Source organism: Miniopterus schreibersii (genome assembly GCF_964146895.1).
Source record: "Miniopterus schreibersii genome assembly, chromosome: 20".
NCBI lineage: Eukaryota > Metazoa > Chordata > Mammalia > Chiroptera > Miniopteridae > Miniopterus > Miniopterus schreibersii.
This window is the reverse complement of record NC_138122.1, coordinates 14,970,359-14,988,236: the sequence shown is the minus strand read 5'-3', so window position 1 is coordinate 14,988,236 and position 17,878 is coordinate 14,970,359. Positions and strand designations below refer to the sequence as shown.

At 43.9% G+C, this 17,878-nt stretch overlaps 1 protein-coding gene across 1 annotated transcript in view; it reads left to right on the top strand.

Annotated features, from left to right (window-relative positions):
• The window catches only part of SLC5A1 (solute carrier family 5 member 1), a 45,664-nt gene that overhangs the window by 14,271 nt on the left and 13,515 nt on the right, over window positions 1-17,878 (top strand). The window contains exons 3-7 of the mRNA XM_081123023.1: window positions 7,013-7,117; window positions 7,715-7,774; window positions 8,900-9,004; window positions 15,861-15,966; window positions 17,138-17,218. Of these exons, the coding sequence (XP_080979149.1) occupies window positions 7,013-7,117; window positions 7,715-7,774; window positions 8,900-9,004; window positions 15,861-15,966; window positions 17,138-17,218 (457 nt within the window). The remainder of the gene's footprint in view (window positions 1-7,012; window positions 7,118-7,714; window positions 7,775-8,899; window positions 9,005-15,860; window positions 15,967-17,137; window positions 17,219-17,878) is intronic.

The following is a 17,878-nucleotide window of genomic DNA, read 5'->3' as shown; positions in this document are numbered from 1 at the left end:
CAATCATTTATCCATTTATGCATTGCTACTCTTTCATTCTACATCTGCATGTTGATTTTCTACCATGTGCCACATTCTGTGTTAGGTGCTGATGTGTGTGTGTTTCTCTGTGTGTATGTGTGTGACACACACATTTGAAAAATATATCCAAAATTACAAATAATGATAAGTGTTAAGCAGGAAATGTATTTGAGTCGAGGGTGAGAGGGAAGAAGAAGGGTCTTTTTTAACCTACATAAGAAGGTCAGGGAAGGCCTTCCTGAGGATTGAGCATTTAGACTGAGATCTGAAGGACCAGAAGGACGCAGCCATGTGAAGACCGGAGAAAGAGCAATCTAATTAAACGGAACAGAATGGTCAAAGGCCTGAGGTAAAAAGGAGTTTGGCATACTTGAGGAAATGAAAGGGGCCAGTGTTGGGGAGAGATTGTGCATATCCATCAGGAGCCCCATGTTGTTGATGATTGCAAAGATGAGCTCATCTGAATTGGTAAGAAGGATGGTCTCCAGCCTCCTTGACCTATAAATGCCAACAGAAAACCTTATCTGCCTTTTGTGAAAATAACCTGTGGGAAAAAACCAGCTTTGGCAGTGGTTTCCTGATTTCTTGCCTCTTTAGTTTTTGGAGACAAGGAAAGGTGTTGGTGAAGATAATGAATGAAAGGCACCCATTGTCCGTGGGGGGGACGTGAGCTGATGTAGAGTAAACAGAAATTATGATGACTCTGGAACAAGGCCTGTGTCTAAATATTTACCAGAGTCCCAGAAATTAAATAGTCTGAAATACAAGCCTTACCTTCTCCTCTGTCCCCGTCCAGGAAGTGTGATTCCCTGAGAGATGGCAAGTGTCAAACTTCCCCTATAAAAAGATACCTTAGGAAGGGAATAAAAAATACTAATTCAGACTAAAGACCAGTTCTCCAGAGAAGGGAGGAATCTGAAATACAAATGTGATGCAGACACGCACATGCTGTTCCTGAGTTTACAGGGAGAGGGTTAGGGGGTGTGAGTCTACTGTGCCCCTTCATGGAAGTCCAGAGGAGAATGCCTGGGGAAGGGTGAAAGTCACCACAGTCCTTTGGCCTCCCCTTCTGTCCATTGGGTGTCCGTCATGTTGGGCTGTAAGAACTTGTGGAAATCATGTCACTGCTCTTGACCTTAGTTTTCTCACCTGTCAAATTAAGATGAGAATAATACTCACAGGCTGTTGTGAGATTTAAATAAGATAAAGTGTCTGGCCCCACACTTGGCTTAAAGTCACCCTCTTTCCCTTTCTTAAAAGGGAAGAGAAGAGGGAGCAGAAGTCATCTCCAGAGCTCTAGCTCATGAACAAAGAAAGCTGTTGTCTAAAATTAGCTGAGTGCATTTGAAATCTGAACTGTGAAGATCTTACTCTCTCCAAGAGAAAATTACCATTCTGGCTCTTTTAGGAAGTTCAGGGTACTCCATAAAAACATGGGCTGTGTAAAAGCATCATCAATATTTCTTCAGCATCATACGCATATGTGTGCAAAACTTTCTTAAAAGTTTCTCATATTGTCACCTCATGTAAGCCTGGGAACACCATCGTGAGGTAGGTTAAGAAGGATTCTTATCTTGGTTTTATAGTAGAGGAAACTGAGGGTCAAGGCAGTAAAGTGATTGGTTCACAGTCACATAATTTGCTCTGGCAGAACCAAGATTAGAACCACGTCAGAAGCCTCCCAGTGTACTTAGAAGGAGGGGTAGAAGAAGGGGGTCCATACCATTAATTTAATTATGCTTTCAAATGTGATATAGGGTGCTTTTATCAAATCCATTGGTAGCCTCTGACTGTGAAGCTAGGAAGACACACACACAGCAGTTGCCCATTGACTTAGGCGATTCTTTTTTTTTTTTTTTTTTTACTTTAAATAATTTTTTATTTTTCAATTACAGTTGACATACAATATTATATTAGTTTCAAGTGTACAATCCAGCGATCAGATATTATACAACTTACTGTGTGATCATCCGGTAAATCTTGCACCCATCTGACACCATACATAATTATTACGATATTATTGACTATGTTACCTGTGCTGTACTTTACATCCCTGTGACTACTCTGTACTTCTTATAATCCCTTCACCTTTTTTACCCATCCGCCCAACTTCCTTCTCATCTGGCAAATGTCAAAATGTTCTCTGTACCTTTGAGTCTGCTTCTGTTATGCTTGTTCACATATTTTGTTTTTTAGATTCAGTTGTTGATAGAAATGTATTTATGGCCATTTTATTATTCATATTTTTAATCTTTTCTTCTTCTTCAAGAAGACCCTTTAACATTTCATGTAATACTGGTTTGGTGGTGATGACCCCCTTGAGTTTTTTCTTGTCTAGGAAGCTCTTTCAATGTGATTCTAAACGATAGCTTTGCTGGGTAGAGTAATCTTGGATTAAGTCCTTGCTTTTCATCACTTTGAATGTTTCTTGTCAGTCCCTTCTGGCCTGCAAAGTTTCTATGGAAAAATCATATGGGAGCTCCCTTATAGTTAATTAACTGTTTTTCTCTTGCTGCTTTTAAGATTCTCTTTGTCTTTAACCTTTGGCATTTTAATTATGATGTGTCTTGGTGTGGACCTCTTTGGGTTCCTCTTGTTTGAGACTTTCTGCGCTTCCTGGACTTGTGTGTCTATTTCCTTTACCAGGTTAGGGAAGCTTTCCCTCATTATGTTTTCACATAGGTTTTTGATTTCTTGCTCTCTCTCTTCTCCTTCTGTCATCACCATGATGTGAATGTTGGTATGCTTGAAGTTGTCCCAAAGGCTCCTTATATTATCCTCATTTTTTTGGATTCTTTTTCTTTTTGCTGTTCTGATTGGGTGTTTTTTGCTTCCTTGTCTTCCAAATCTCTGATTTGATCCCCTGCTTCATTGACTCCACTGTTGATTCCCTGTAACATATTTTTCATTTCAGTTAATGTATTAATTTCTGACTGGTTCTTTTTAATATTTTTTAGTTCTGTTTTTTTTTAATCCTTACCTGAGGGTATGCTTTTATTGATTTTAGAGAAAAGGAACAGAAAGAGATAGAGATAGAGAGATAAAGATAGAGATAGAGAGAGAAATATTGATGTGAGAGTGAACATTGATTGGTTGCCTCCTGCATGTGCTCTGACCAGGGATCAAACCTGTAACCTGAGTATGTGACCTGACTGAGAATCAAACTTGCAGTCTTCTGGTGTACAGGATGACACTCCCACCAACAGAGTCACATGGGCCAGGGCTTTCTAGTTCTGTTTTTATGTTTCCTATCTCTTTATTGAAGTTCTCACTAAGTTCATCTACTCTTCCCCTAAATTCATTGAGCATCTTTATAACCAGTGTTTTGAACTCTGCACCTAGTAGATTGCTTATCTCCCTTTTGTTTAGTTCTTTTTCTGGAGTTTTGTTTTGTTCTTTCATTTGGGATATGTTTCTTGGTATCTTCATTTTGGCAGCCTCTCTGTGTTTGTTTCTATGTATTAGGTAGAGCTGTTACGTCTCCTGGGCTTGTTAGAGGGGCCTTATATAGTAGATGTCCTGTAGGGTCCATTGACACAGACTTTCTGTTCACCTGAACTGGGCACTCCAGGTGTGCCCTCCCTCCCCCGTGTGGGCTGTGTGCACCCTCCTGTTATAGTTGAGCCTTGATTGCTGTTGGCACATCAATGGGATTTACTCCCCAAGCTGATTGACTACAAGGACTGGCTGTGACCACCGTGGAGGATCAGTTGTTTAGGAGCCCACCCCATGGAGCAGGACTTAGTTAAGCGGGGCTCTGGTGCCTGCTGAGTCTGCCCCTTGAGTGTATTGCTTGTAGAGGTGGTTGGGTGGTGGTTTGAAGCTATCCACCCAGTGTGCTGGCCCTGGGGCCTTCTGAGAGGTGCAAGGCAAGGTCAGCCACCATGACTTAGGCAATTCTTGTCTCCTGGGTTAGTTGTCCCAAATGTACACATGCTATCTTACTTTCCTGAGGGTATGGAAGTAAAAATGAGATTAATGTGTAAACTTGAATTAGTTTCTTTCTCTGGACTATAGTTTTGTTTTCATTTGAAAATGAAACATTGATCTTAATAATTTCCAAGATAATTTTAACATCAGATGCCTGGGCTAAGATGTCTATTTTCTATTTCCTGTCACACAAAACAAAATTTTAGTTAGCATTCAATGACATTTTCATGTCTTTTTCTACACCCTCCCCATCCCTGACAAACAGATAACTTCACTGCATGCTTTATTCTCAGGCCTTAGGCTGTGTGAGTGAATCTGAGACAGCTCTGGAATTGTTGCCCTTTGTTGTTAAAGGTTTTTAAAAAAATATGTTCTGATAGGAAATGGAGGCTGTAAAATGTGATTGTGAATTCCCTAAAATCAAAAGAAAACATATTTTTTTCACCTTTTGTGATGTGACATTATGTTATTCACCAGTTACCATGCTATCAAACCTGTTGGGTTTGGTTGGACCCAGCTCATCTTGCACTGTGACAGTAAAACCACCTTAATATTTGTAATGGTTTCTTGAGCCCCACAGAAGATAAGGAAGGCTTGCAGAGAAGTTAGTCAGAAGCAACTTCTGTGGAAATTTTAGATAAAGTCTACAATCCTGTGCTCAGAAGGAATGTGGGAGAAAATTATAGAGAAGAACATGTCACTGGGTGACTCCCTGGATGAGGAATGATACCCAAATGGGCACAAACATGGGTCAGGAGTGGGCAGGGAGAGTGTTTGGGAAATCAGAGTGATGAAAGCATTGTTAATGAGCTCCAGTGAGAGGAAACCTGATGTGGTGATAAAGCAATGGTGTCTATCTGTATAAGCTTGCATGCACTGCCATAACAAAATATCACAGACTGGGTGGCCTAAACAACGGAAATGCACTTTTTTTCACAGTCTGGAGGCTATAAACTAAGATCAAGGTGCTGTTAGGGTGGGTTTCTGGTGAGACCTCTCTTCCTGGCTTGTAGATGGCTCCCTTCTCTCTGGACACTCACATGGCCTCTTCTCTGTGTGCACATGGACCTGTCCTATGAGAATAGAGACCCACCCTTATGACTTAATTTAACCTTAAGTCCCCCCCTAAAGACCTTATCTCCAAACATAGTCACATTGGGGATTAGGGCTTCAACATAAAAAATTTGGGGGAACATAATTCAGACCAAAATAGTGTTCATTATAGTTCTTGTAAATTGCCTTCTTGAAGGAGAGAAAGGACACTAATTGAGGACCATCTGAGTGTCCGTTATTACTGATTCACGATCTTATTTGGCTCCTGCATAACCCTGTCATGAGAGAAGATTGAAGCTCGAAGATATTATGATCACCCAGATAGTAAGAGGTCAAAAAGCATTCAAACTCTCCATGCTACCATATCAGGGAGGGAACTTTAATTGAAGCCTTGCTGAATTCCTAGGGACTATGTCTTTAAACTTGGAGTTGTCAAGAAGGCTGCTTGGCAGGTCCATTTTTGGGTTTGGGAAGGTCTCTGAATAGGGAAGTGATGTGATCAGAGTTGTGCTTTGGGGAGGTCACTGGCCATTTGGGTGTGGATGTGGGTGACTGGAAATCATCTAGAAGCCTATTGCCACGGTCCTGTTGAGAGATAATGACAGCCAGAAAAGGCAATATAAAAAGTGCTAGATTCCCATGACATTGTGAGAGTCAGGTTTTAATGATTGAGTGCAGGTCATGGGCCAAAGGAAGGGAGTCCAGGGTGAGGCTGAAATGAGCAACTGGGAGGAGAGCAGTGCCCCTGATGGAAATGAACTGAAACTGGGCCCAGTTCATCTGGTACCCCCAAAGCTCTCCTGGTCCCCATTCTATAAGGTGGTGAGGAGGTACTGCTAGAAAGCCTGCAACTGCTTAGAGTCCAATGTGCCCCTTTGGGAGGATGTTGGAGAGGACTTCTTGAACTTAAGATTAATCTAATGCAGTTAATCATTACTGGCAATTATACCCTTAATAGTACATTAGGCTTAATAATTTATTAAGTGAGAGATGATAAATGAAAAGATAATGGGTCAGGACAGGCAGGTTGCATGCATACGGGAATTTTGATTAAAAGTGGACTATTATCCCCATCAAGTTTGAGGAGAAAAAAGTGGATCTCTCAACAGGCTGTGTTCCCCCCTGTTTCTCCTTCCACTTCTCCCGCCCCCCCCTTCTTTTTCTTTCGAACACACAAAGCATTTTAATGTTTATAAGGAGGACAAGATGCAGCCTGGGCCCATAGTACTTTTCACACCATGAGAATTCCACGCTCAGGCAGAGGCAATAGTAATTTACTTCTTTTGCACTCTTTACTGGGCCCTATGCTCCTAGCAAAGGCGAACATGCTTACGTTGTACAACACACTTTTAAGTACAGATGACCAAGAATTAAAGCTCTTAAGTGTCAATAATCAAAGCACACAGTTTCCCCTTCTTAATGAGTGGTGTCCATCCAGTTACTCAAGCCCCTAATCTAGGAGTCACCCTTGATTACTCTTTCTGTCATTTCCCACATTTGACCCATCAACAGGCCCCTCAACTTTGTTTCTAAAACAGACCTTAATCTCTACGATTATCTTTGTCTCTACTGCTACTGAGAGCCTATATTGCTCAAAGTCCCAAGCCAGGAGTGCTGGACAACACAGAGATGATTGGCATAGGCCCTGTTCTTGAGCCCATAGCCTCTTGGGAGACTTCTAGGGGAGGCCTGGTGGCTGTGGGTCTTCCCATGTCTTCAATATTGTGCACTGGGATCCCAAAGGGCTCACAGGCGATCTGATTTGGGGATGCAGCCTACTGGCCCTTCCTTAATCCTTTCCTTTTCTTCTTTACTAATATTACCCAAGTCCTCACAGCCACCTGCAGAACCAGAGTCCCTGACAGACTCCAGCACAGTCAAGTTCCTGGCCTGTCTCTGCTCTTTCTTGTCCTTCTCTTGGCTGGCGTGTCTCTTCTCTCCTTGGCTCACCCCAGAGTGTCCTGATGGAGCACAGAGTCCTCACTCTACTTTATCTTTGTGTTTCCAGATTGGAGCTTCTCTCTTCGCCAGTAACATCGGAAGTGGCCACTTTGTGGGGCTGGCCGGGACGGGAGCAGCTGCGGGCATTGCCACCGGGGGCTTTGAATGGAATGTGAGTAACATCAGAGACACTGTGACCTGGCGCTGGAAGGAGCTTTAACAATCAGTCAGTTCAGTCTATGCTCAGAGGTAGATGCTGTAGGTGCTAGAGAACCTCTCCGGGCCACCCTGCGGTGCAGATGAAGGCGGTGCCCAGCTTCAGCAGCCCCAGGGTCCCGTGCCCCTTCCACCAGAGTAGCATGGAAAAACCACTCATGATGGCAAGAGTGTTTCTTTCTTCTCTTAAAAAGCCAAGCAACTCCTCTACTCTTTCAACCATATTGGAGACTTGGAAATATTTATTATCAGATTCCCATTATTATTATTATTATTTATTTTTTAAAAGGTCTCCAAATGGTATTTTACTCCTTGTAAACCAGAGAAGAGGAAAAGGAGTTGTGATGTCACTGAGCAGTCACCAGGGATCCCCTCCACTGTTGCTCAACTACCATGCCCGTGGGGCAGTCAGGCAGCAAAGATCCCTCCAGTTCTGATAGCCACAAAGGGAGTTGTCCTCAGAGCCCAAAGAGAAACTGCTGTGTGATTGTTCTGCTTTGGCTGGGGGGCCTCCCGGCAGCATGATCTGACTCCATTTCTTTTTTGGTTTTAGGCTCTGATTTTGGTGGTTGTGCTGGGCTGGGTGTTTGTCCCTATTTACATCAAGGCTGGGGTGAGTATCTGTTATTCCATCTACTTCATGAGCGCACGCACACACACACATGCACACACAAGAGCTTGGTCCTCCTGGAAGGCAGAGGAGACTTTACAGGATAAATGGCAGAGAAAGCCTGTGGCTTGGCTTTCTTTTCCAGCCTATAAAGTACCTGATTGCTCTTAGGGACATTAATTAGATCCACTAAGCTATGACATGTCCCTATAAGAAATCCCCCTAAGCAATCTCATTCTATTCAGAGCCCTCTGCAGCATCCTGTCCTCTCAGGCTGGGTGTGTATTTACAAGGCACTGCCTTGCATTTGCTCATGGTCTATGACTGTGCGCCTCTGTCCCCAGAAGGGAAGCAGTATGAGCAAAGGATCATACTTCCCCCTCATTTATGTACATGCCCAGGTTTCTTTGCTGAGCATGCAACTGGTATTCAACTGTCAAATGCATGCTCCAGCTCTTGAAGAAAGCTCTCTGACATTTTACCTAAGGCAACCTTAGTATATGTCTTCAGCGAGCTATAATGAGTACCTACTATGTGTAAGTCTACTAAAAGAAATATGGAAGAAACACAGGGCAGACTGTGCAACTTCTGGAGGCTGTTGGTGGTCGCTGTCTGATCCCAGGAGACAGCAGGCTCAGGGCTGAGGCAACAAGACAGAGTGTTGTTGGAATTTGCAGAAAGGGACTGGGAGAACAGTTGAGCAGGCTGGCAGCCACAATCCTTGCTAAGGCCTGTGTGCAGAGCAGGGTGAAGCACACACCCAGCTTGGCCACCTTGTTTGATGCGTTGAAAAGATACTACTGTTGTTATGATGTCTTGCTCACAGTAGGTGCTTTCTATAGGAATATATATCTATCTCCACCTCCTCCAGGGCAAAGATCTGTCATTAAATAAGTGTTTATTGGGCACCTTCTATGTCCTGGGATAATACACAGTTACCTCTGCAGTAAGGCATGTGGGATTGAAATGAGCTGGAGAACAGCCACGTGGCCATATCACAGACTTCTCTGAGCAACAAGGGTTAAGCCTTGATCACACATCTGACACCATGGTAGATGCCACTGTTCTGCTTGCTCTGGGCCTTCTGGTCACTATGGCTGGCATTGACCTCCTTTATATCCCATGCAGGTGGTGACGATGCCAGAGTATCTGAGGAAGCGATTTGGAGGCAAGCGAATCCAGATATACCTCTCCATTCTGTCCCTGTTGCTCTACATTTTCACCAAGATCTCAGTAAGTCCATTGCCCTGTGAGGCTGGGCACTAGCTATCTCAGAACCTGCCCGCTCTCACTCCTCAGCACATGCTGGCCCACCAAGGGGTAGCGCTATATGTTTCTATTAACTCAGTCCCTTAAGCCTTCTTGCTACTTAGGTAAAGTCCTATTTCATGCATCAAGGAGCCAAAACATGGAACTCCTTTTCCTCCACTGTGGGGAAGGTTGAAAACATAAACAGATTCAAGAAGGTTTGGTGAAAGCCATTCTCAATAGAAGATTAAAGGGAGTTAGGGATGTCCGAGGGCTGGCCCCAAACTGAGATGTAGCCATGGCCTTTGTGCTCTCTCAGGGTCAGAATCTGGCTCCAGGTGACGTTTCTGATGCACTTAAACATGAGCAGTCAGTGGCAACTCTTGAAGGGACCTCGGAGTTTCTCCCTCTTCCTTTATGGATGAAGAAACAAAAACCCTGGGATTGGAAATTACTTGCTAAGGATCCTGAATCAGGAATAGAACCCAGACCTCTGACTCCAGATCCCTGTCCTTTTCATTTCACAAGACTTCTTGTACTTGTTTGGAATCAGCTCCTTGGGTCTTTAGTCAATAGCCCTCTGAGGGATTTCTACTCTGTGAACTCAACCACCGGGGCTGCTCCCCATAACATTTAGCCTGTCTCCCTACCGACCTGGAGCTGCAGGCTCCAATTTGCAGAGCTGAGATTCCTCAGGGATTGACTGGCAATGGGGGTGTGTTTAAGAACTGCACAGAGCTCTTGGCCGACTCATTGGAGCAAGACTTGTATTCCATCTTCACTTCATATTTTCTTCCTTAAAAGTGAGCAAGTCAACTTCTTTTGATGGTAAAACAAAACAAAGCAAAACGACTTAGGAAACCACTGAAGTTCTGAGGTATTCCTCATGATAGGAAGAGAACAGTTTGCTAATAGGTTTTGCCTGGCCTTTTTTCCCCCCCCATTCCGAAGGCGATTTTCAGTCTGAAAAAGTTAAAACAACAGTGCAAAAAAAGGGACAATGTGAGTGATAAGGGATAAGAGAGAGAAAATAGGACCTCGGTAAGGAAACTCCCTAGGAGAACACTTAGAGGAAGTAAGACGTTGTGGAGGAGCCTGGGCTCCTAGCAGGTGACCTGGGGCAAACGGCATGTTGCTTTACCTCCCCAGAGCTTACTTAGCTTCTCCATGGGTAAGATGGGGATAACACATGCTGCCTTGCCTACCTCACTGGGTGGGGTGAAGTTCAAATGGATTTATTTGAAAACATGAAGTGTCAGTGGGATGTAAGATCAGATGATGGGAACCCTTGCTCCTTGGGTTGCTTCAGCACCCTAACCTAGCTAGAGATGAAAGCTATGTATTTTGGATACTAGACCCTTGTCAGATATATGATTTGCAAACATGTTCTCTTATTTGGTAGGTTGTCTTTTCACTTTCTGGGTAATGTCCATTGACGTGCAAAAGTTTTAAATTGCGATCGTGCTGAAGTTCAATTTACCTTCTTTTCTTTTGTTGCTTATGCTTTTGGTGTCATTTCTAAGAATTCACTGTGAAATCCAAGGGCAGAGAGGGAAGTGACATTTTCTGAGATGTCATGGGAGTGGCTCCAGCTTTCCCCTTTAGACAGCAGTTACAAAGTGCCCACTGCCCCCCCAGAGGGGTTATTTCACTGGCTATGGTCAGTTTTCCTCTTTTTTATTGTCTTTCTTCATCCAGCACCAAAGGGGAAATTGGACCAATTTCACAGTCTTGTAAAAGTTCTTTCCTGGCTGAATTCTGGGTCAGGTTGAATCTGAATTGAGCCTTCTGTTATTGCTAGGCAGGGTGCTGAAAAAATGACTACCAGTGCTTTCATTTTCCAATCATTTAAAGCTGATACAACAAATACAATATTTCATTATATTTTTTTTGGCCAAGTAATATTCTATTGTGTATATGCACCACATCTTCTTTATCCAATAGTTTACTGATGGACACTTGGGTTGCTTCTGTATTTTGGCTCTTGGAAATAACACTGCAATGGACATAGGGGTGCATATGTTATTTTGAACTGGTGTTTTGGGTTTCTTTGATTATATACCCAGGAGTGGAATGGCTGGGTCATAAGGAAGTTCTATTTTAAATTTTTTGAGGAACTTCCATACTGTTTTCCACAGTGGCTGCACCAATCTGCATTCCTACCAAGAGTGCACAAGGGTTCCCTTTTCTTCACAGGTTATTTGTCTTTTTTGCTGTTGAGCTGAAAGAGTTTTTATATATTCTGGATAGTAAACCCCTATCAGAGGTATGATTTGCAAATATTTTCTCCCATTCTGTAGGTTGTCTTTTCACTTTCTTGATAGTGTCCTTTGATGCACAAGGGTTTTAAATCTTGATGAAATTCATTTTATCTACTTTTACTTTTGAGGCTCATGCTTATGTTGTCATTAAATTAACTGATTTTGTGACACCAAAAAAACACATTGAAACAGCAGAGGTCGTGAAGATTGACTCCTATGTCTGCTCCTTAGTTTTATAGTCTTAGCGCTTACATTTAGGTCTTTATCCCATTTTGAGTTAATTTTTGTGTATGATGTGAGGTAGGGATCCAATTCTATTCCTTTGCATATGTATATCCAGTTCTACCAGCACCATTTTTGAAGAGACTATCATTTCCCCATTGAATGGTCTTGCACATATGTTTTTCACACAACTCAATGAAACCTGCTTTCACCCATAGGGCCAATAGGGCTTTGTGTTGGAGTTGGGACTGACACCCAGGATTACTGTTCTCTCCCTACCCAGCTACCTGTTTCAAACGGCTCATCCCCTGATTGGTGTTTTGTACTTTCCCTGTCCGTGTGATAATTCTACCTCCTTCACTTTTCCCTTTCCTCGTTCAGGGTTAGTGTTTAGTTACAGTCTTATTTCATTAGAGATCAGTGTGCAGAGACTGCGTTGGGAAGTATTGGGAGGGGTGGAGAAATCAGTCTTCCTGAGAAGGGAAGGGCAGCAATGTAAGAGAAGAAGAAATGTAAGCAGGAAGGGTGGGGAGGTCACCGTGAACTTGTGGGCAGTTGGTAAGAGAACAGTTGTTTCAGCTTGTGAGCTGGCACCTGCTTAATGAACATGTAGAGGACGGCACTTGGACTCCCCTTCTCAGAACAAGACTTCTCCAAGTCCACAGTTCAAGCAGGTGAAAGTCTGTTGGCTACAGTTGCCATGGAAAGGGCACTTTTTGCCCTCAAAGCTAGTATAGGGGTTGTCATATAAATACACGAAGTGGCCAACCTCACTCCCTGACTTCCCAGTCACCTCACCTATTGCTCAGGTTACTGATTAAACCTCCCTGGACACGGGAGCTCCCACATAGCTGAGGGGCAGCCTCCCTCAGCTCAGGTCCTGGTGGAGTCCATCCTCTAGCAGTCGGCTTTTTCGGAATTCTGCTTTGAAATGATAGTTGGTGTAGGCTGCTCTCTCCCTGTATGCTCCTTACTGGGGGCCTTGCCCGGTGTCCTACCTGCTCTGCCTCTTTCACAGAGCCAGCCATCTCTTGAATGATGCACAGAAAGGATGATAGCTGCCCTCTATTCAATGCCAGTCTCTACTTAGTCTCCATAATAATAATAATAATAATAATAAAAAAAAATAATAATAGGGTTGCGAAACCATACCATTTTGTGGTCTTTCTCCTTCCTCTCAGCATCAAACTGTAAACATTTTTCCATATTTCCATCTTCCGAATGATTATTTTTAGAGGCTGTGGAATATAATCATCGATACATAATTTTTAGCAAGCCACTTAAAAATCTCTGGTGGACAAAAAGCTCTTAATGGTGGTCACCTCTGGGCCAAGTGATGGAAGTGGGGCCCTTTTTACTTTTCAATGTAGAACTTTCTGTGCTGTTTGTTTTTAAACTGTATACATATACTTTACTTTTCATTTTAAAAGTAAGTAAAAAAATTTTTTGGATTAAAAAAACCTTGACCTCTGAAAAAAATATTCCAGAAAGGAGGACGCTCATCTTTCAATGTTGTTCAAGGTCATTGGACTTGGAGACAGAAAACCTGGATTTTAGTGCTTGAGCGAGTCACCGACTTTGTTTCTGTCATCTGAAAAGTGGAGCCAGTTTACTTCTTCCGTCACTTCATTTTGAGGATCTGAACAGCGTGTGTGTCTAAAAGCTCTTGACAAACTGTAGAATCACCTGGATATGGAGGAAAACATACCCTAGGAAGCACAATAAAGTTTGGGCACCAAGGATATCCAAAGACTAATGTCAGAGCACCCGGGCCAAAGTAAGCTTGGCTATGGCACCCCCAGGCACTCCTGGTAGCTTTTTGGGACTCAAGGACAGAAAATATTCCTCCCTGAAGTTAGGAGCGACTCATGGGAGGAAGAATTTATCTTAGTTTTTTTCCCTATTCATGAGGGAGTTTTTCTTAGAATTCTTTATCTGCCCTGATAGCTGGAAATAGAGTACGTATTATAAAAACAAGATATCTATTAGCCCAACACTTCTCATAAGTGTTTCTAGACTTTGTTTATAGCTTATTTTAGGAGTTGTGTGTTACTTATTTGTGACTAACAACGGTGAGGCAAATATTAATGAGGCTATCACAGTCTACTGTGACGTGCTGTCATAAAGCATTACAAATTGGCTACTCTGGAAAGTAAACCAATCAAGGGCATTTTAAAGGCAGCAGTAACCTTGGAATATATACATTTTTTGCTCACTATGCTCATTAGCTAATCTACTGAATCATACTTAACAACATTCCATTGTAATCAACTAATAGGGCCCTTCAATTGAAGCAATTTTATGAGACGATATAGAGACATGGGAGGGGAGGGACGGGCATCAGGATTAATCATCACAATTTCAAGTGGCCGAGTGTGTAGAGCCAGGAAACAATGGCTCAGGTGCAGCTGGGGACTCTCCTTTTTTGGCTGCTGCAGGGGGCAGGATGGAACAAGGACCTGGGAAGGAAATACTTCCCTTGATGGCAGGACTCTCCCACTTCCGGGCACAGAGGGTTCACAAGCCCCACTTTGAATACGAGAACACAGACATGGAGAGGAGCAATGTTTTAACCAGTAACTCAGGCCTGTAGTGGCCGCCCTCGGGCTAAAACCCAGGCCTTTTCACCACCAACCCTGAGGTTGGGGATTCTCTTTCTAAGTCACCATGTCTCTCCCTATCCCCTGCTCTGCCTCTTCTATTCCACCAGGAAAGTCTCGCGGGGCTAGAGAATCTGTAGGGGACCCTCGGCACAGGGTCCTCAGGAGGTCCGTCTTGAGGGAGGAGGTCATGCATTAACACGTAGGCTTGGAGTTGGTGTGAGGCAGGCTCTCAGACAATGAAGAGGCAGGGAACAGGAGATTTGGTTGGTGGGGACCCAAGTTGCTGGAGGGCCCTGAGGAGCTGCAAGGGGGCAGAGAGGGGAAGATAAGAAGAGAGAGGACATGCAAGGGTACCATTTCCCAGGGCTCTTAATGGGTAACCCTTTACACACGCTGAAATGTATTAGGTTTTATGCAATAAAACATCTTGGCCATTGGATGTAGGGGAAGTCTAGTTCCTTTCCTACCTAGAGATTTGAAAACAAAAGATTCACCTTGATCCCTTAATCCTACCCTTCCTGGTAGTGTTTTGGAGATGCCATGAAAATTCATTTTGGGTGACTCTAGCACTCTCTCTTGGTTTAAATTAGCAACTGCACTACCCCACCAGATAAAATGTTCTTTATGGGGCTAAATGAAGCAGGGAGGAGAAAAAGAACTGTATTGGGGTGAAAAGGGGTCAATTCTCCCTCAAGTTATATGGGCTAATTTAGATAGAACCACCTGGCACCAAGCCTGCCATGCAAGAGGTTCTTGGTGATGTTCTAGCTGTGTCAGGGTCAAGGTAGACTCCATCTGGGCTGGAGAGATACAATTATGATGTTGCTAAAGTTTCTCTCCACTCCAGGGCGGGGCTGGGGTTTCCCTCCCACTGGACTCTCTAGCACTCAAACTTGCTTTTGGGAATAGATCTGATCAACCTTTGCCCACTAAGGTGTAAACAGCTTAGAGCAGCAGTCCACAGGTACTCGGGGAGGAACCTCCAGGTATTAATAGCTGCTCCTTGGCAAACAGCGTTCCATAGTGAAATACGTTCGTGAAGAATTATTACCATGCTCCCCTCCTGGGGATTCACAGTTCACGCTGTATATTAGAGGCTCAGAGGAGTCATGTGGTAAGGAAACTGCCTTAGCTTTGTTTAACCCGGCATTTCACGGACCTCTTTGACTGCAGAATCCTCTTCTTTTCATGGAATATCTATTATCATCTTAAATAAAGCTTGTAGGAATGGAGCATGACTCTCAGGCATTTGAATCTTTTTATTTTTATTTTATTGTGGGGGGAACACTTGGCGTGTGACCTACCCTCTTGACAGATTTTAAATGTACCATACATTATTGTTGACTCCTGCCGTACAATGTTGCGCAGCAGATGCCTAGAGCTTGTTCATCTTACTTAACTGAAACTCTCTGCCTATTGATTAACAACGCCCCATTTCCCCCTCACCCCAGCACCTGGTAACCACTGTTCCAGTCTTTGATTTTATGAATTTGACTATTTTAGATACTCATATACATGGAATCGTGCAGTACTTGTCTTTCATATTCTTAACTGGGGATAAAAATATGAATCTTTAATTGTGGTATTTCAGCTAAAGGGCCAGGGGGTGTAAGCCAAACACTGGACTCTAGAAATCAAGTGCATTGACACTACCTAGAAGACAGCTTCTGCTAAGGCCTTCTAGTTCACCTCCTGGCCCTGAGGCGAGCTGGTTTCCCTCACCCATAACTCACCTCTCCTCTCCACTCCTTCCAGGCAGACATTTTCTCTGGGGCCATATTCATCAACTTGGCCTTGGGCTTGGATCTGTACTTGGCCATCTTTCTCTTATTGGCAATCACTGGCATTTACACAATCACAGGTGAGTCACTCACATGATTTGGCTCAAGTGGGAAGGTGTTAGGCAAGTGGGAAGGATGAATGGAAGTAGGAAACAAAGCTTCTTCTCTTGAGGAAGAGAGATACACCCAGGAAACAGTTCAAGGATAGGTATTTGCTTGGTCCCAAATCACAGACTCAAGTCATATAGGTTGCCCCAGAAAACTCCAGTGTTGGCTGGAATAGTCAAGACAGCTTCTTCCAGAAAGTGGGGCAGGGCTTGGCCTTGCAGATTGTGGAGGGAACTTGGCTAAGTTGGGAGAATAAGGGAGGGAATGCCAGGTGCAGGGACAGGTAAGAGTAAGGGATGGGGCAGAAATGGGCATGACATGATGCAGAGGCAGGATGAGCAGCAGTGCTTTTAGCTGGGGGAGGGTGGTCAATGGGAAGTAGTTGGGGGTGTATGTGTGGGTGATAGGGCCTGATAATGCAAGTGAGGCCACAAGGCAAGGGCCTTGGAAGCCAGACCGAAGCCTTGGATTTGATGTAACAGGGACTGGGAGGCACTATGGGGAAGAAAGAAGTGAGTAACACATACGAAGAGATTTTAGAGGAAGACTCAAGAGGTGACTGGAGAAGCTGATGACATGAGTAACAGTTGGGGGCACCTTTGAGGAGGCATTACTCTGTCCAGTCAAGGGGCCAGGGTCAGTGACGGAACTTGCTGTTCAGCTGGAACCTCATATGAGCTTTGGGGACAGGAAGTATGTAGAATGATCTGAGAACAGAGTCAACATACAAGTAGCCCTTTAAATGTGTTGATTTGGTAATGTCCCCAGACATCTTGTAGAGATGTCAGCTCTTCGCTCTTCCTTGCCTTCACTTGTGGAAGGTGCCTTTTCTTACCACAGAAGAGATATCTCCTGGCTGAAAAGGATCACATTGAGCTCTTCCTTCTCAATAAGGAAAAACATTTCTCCTTTCCTCAAGGTCTTCCCAGCATTTCTGCAAAGAGTGGAGATGTTGGATCATGCTGGGTGGCAGACTAATGTAATAGGATAAGAGAAGGAAGGAGGGAAGTGCAGGCAGATAGATGACGGAGGGGCAAGCTCAGAAGGTGTGCACAGGGAGAGGGGCAGCAGTGGGGACAGGAGGCAGGCTGACTGGTTTCTCTCCCACGTGAGGTCAGATATGTTGTCTCCTTATCTGCTTAGGGGGCCTGGCAGCTGTGATCTACACGGACACCTTGCAGACAGCGATCATGCTCGTGGGGTCTTTTATCCTGACTGGGTTTGGTAAGTGGGGCTGGGGCAGGCTGAGGAGGCAGAGGTAGAGGCCCAGGGAGAGAAAATTGAGTCCAGTTTCTCTGCCTGCCTTCCCCAGGGGAGTGGTCCAGCCAAGATTGGCCATGACTGTGGGTATGCAGGGGGCACCTTCCTCAGCCCTGGAGGTCTCAGGGTGACCCTGGCCCAGACAACACCTGCATTCCCTGCTGCCTTCTCTAGACAGTCTGGGCCAGTGGTCCCCACCGTGGGCCTGTGATGATGTGGTCTTTCCTCCACAGAGAAACTGGACTAAAAAGGGATAAGACTAAATACCCATCAGGCTAAATATATTCGAACGTTGTGTCTTAAATCTCAGATTATATCTTGTCTACATTTTGGTGTTAAATGTCCTTTCTTTTTATGAATTGATGACAGTAAGTGATCATTTTCTTGTTTATGTCCCTATTTAACAAAATTTTAAAACCCAGCCACTCTATGTTGGTCCCTCCAGCCCCTAATTTTGTAAAATTTTTTCTGTCTATGAAATCCTCCAGATAAGACTAGAAACCCTAGATCTAGAGGCATTTGTTATGGGAGAATATAAATTGCATTTCATTTTGAAGGTGCCCAGGCTCTCTGTGTGTCCTGTGAAGCCTCTTATCTGCTTTCTGTACTCTGTTTTCCAAGAAC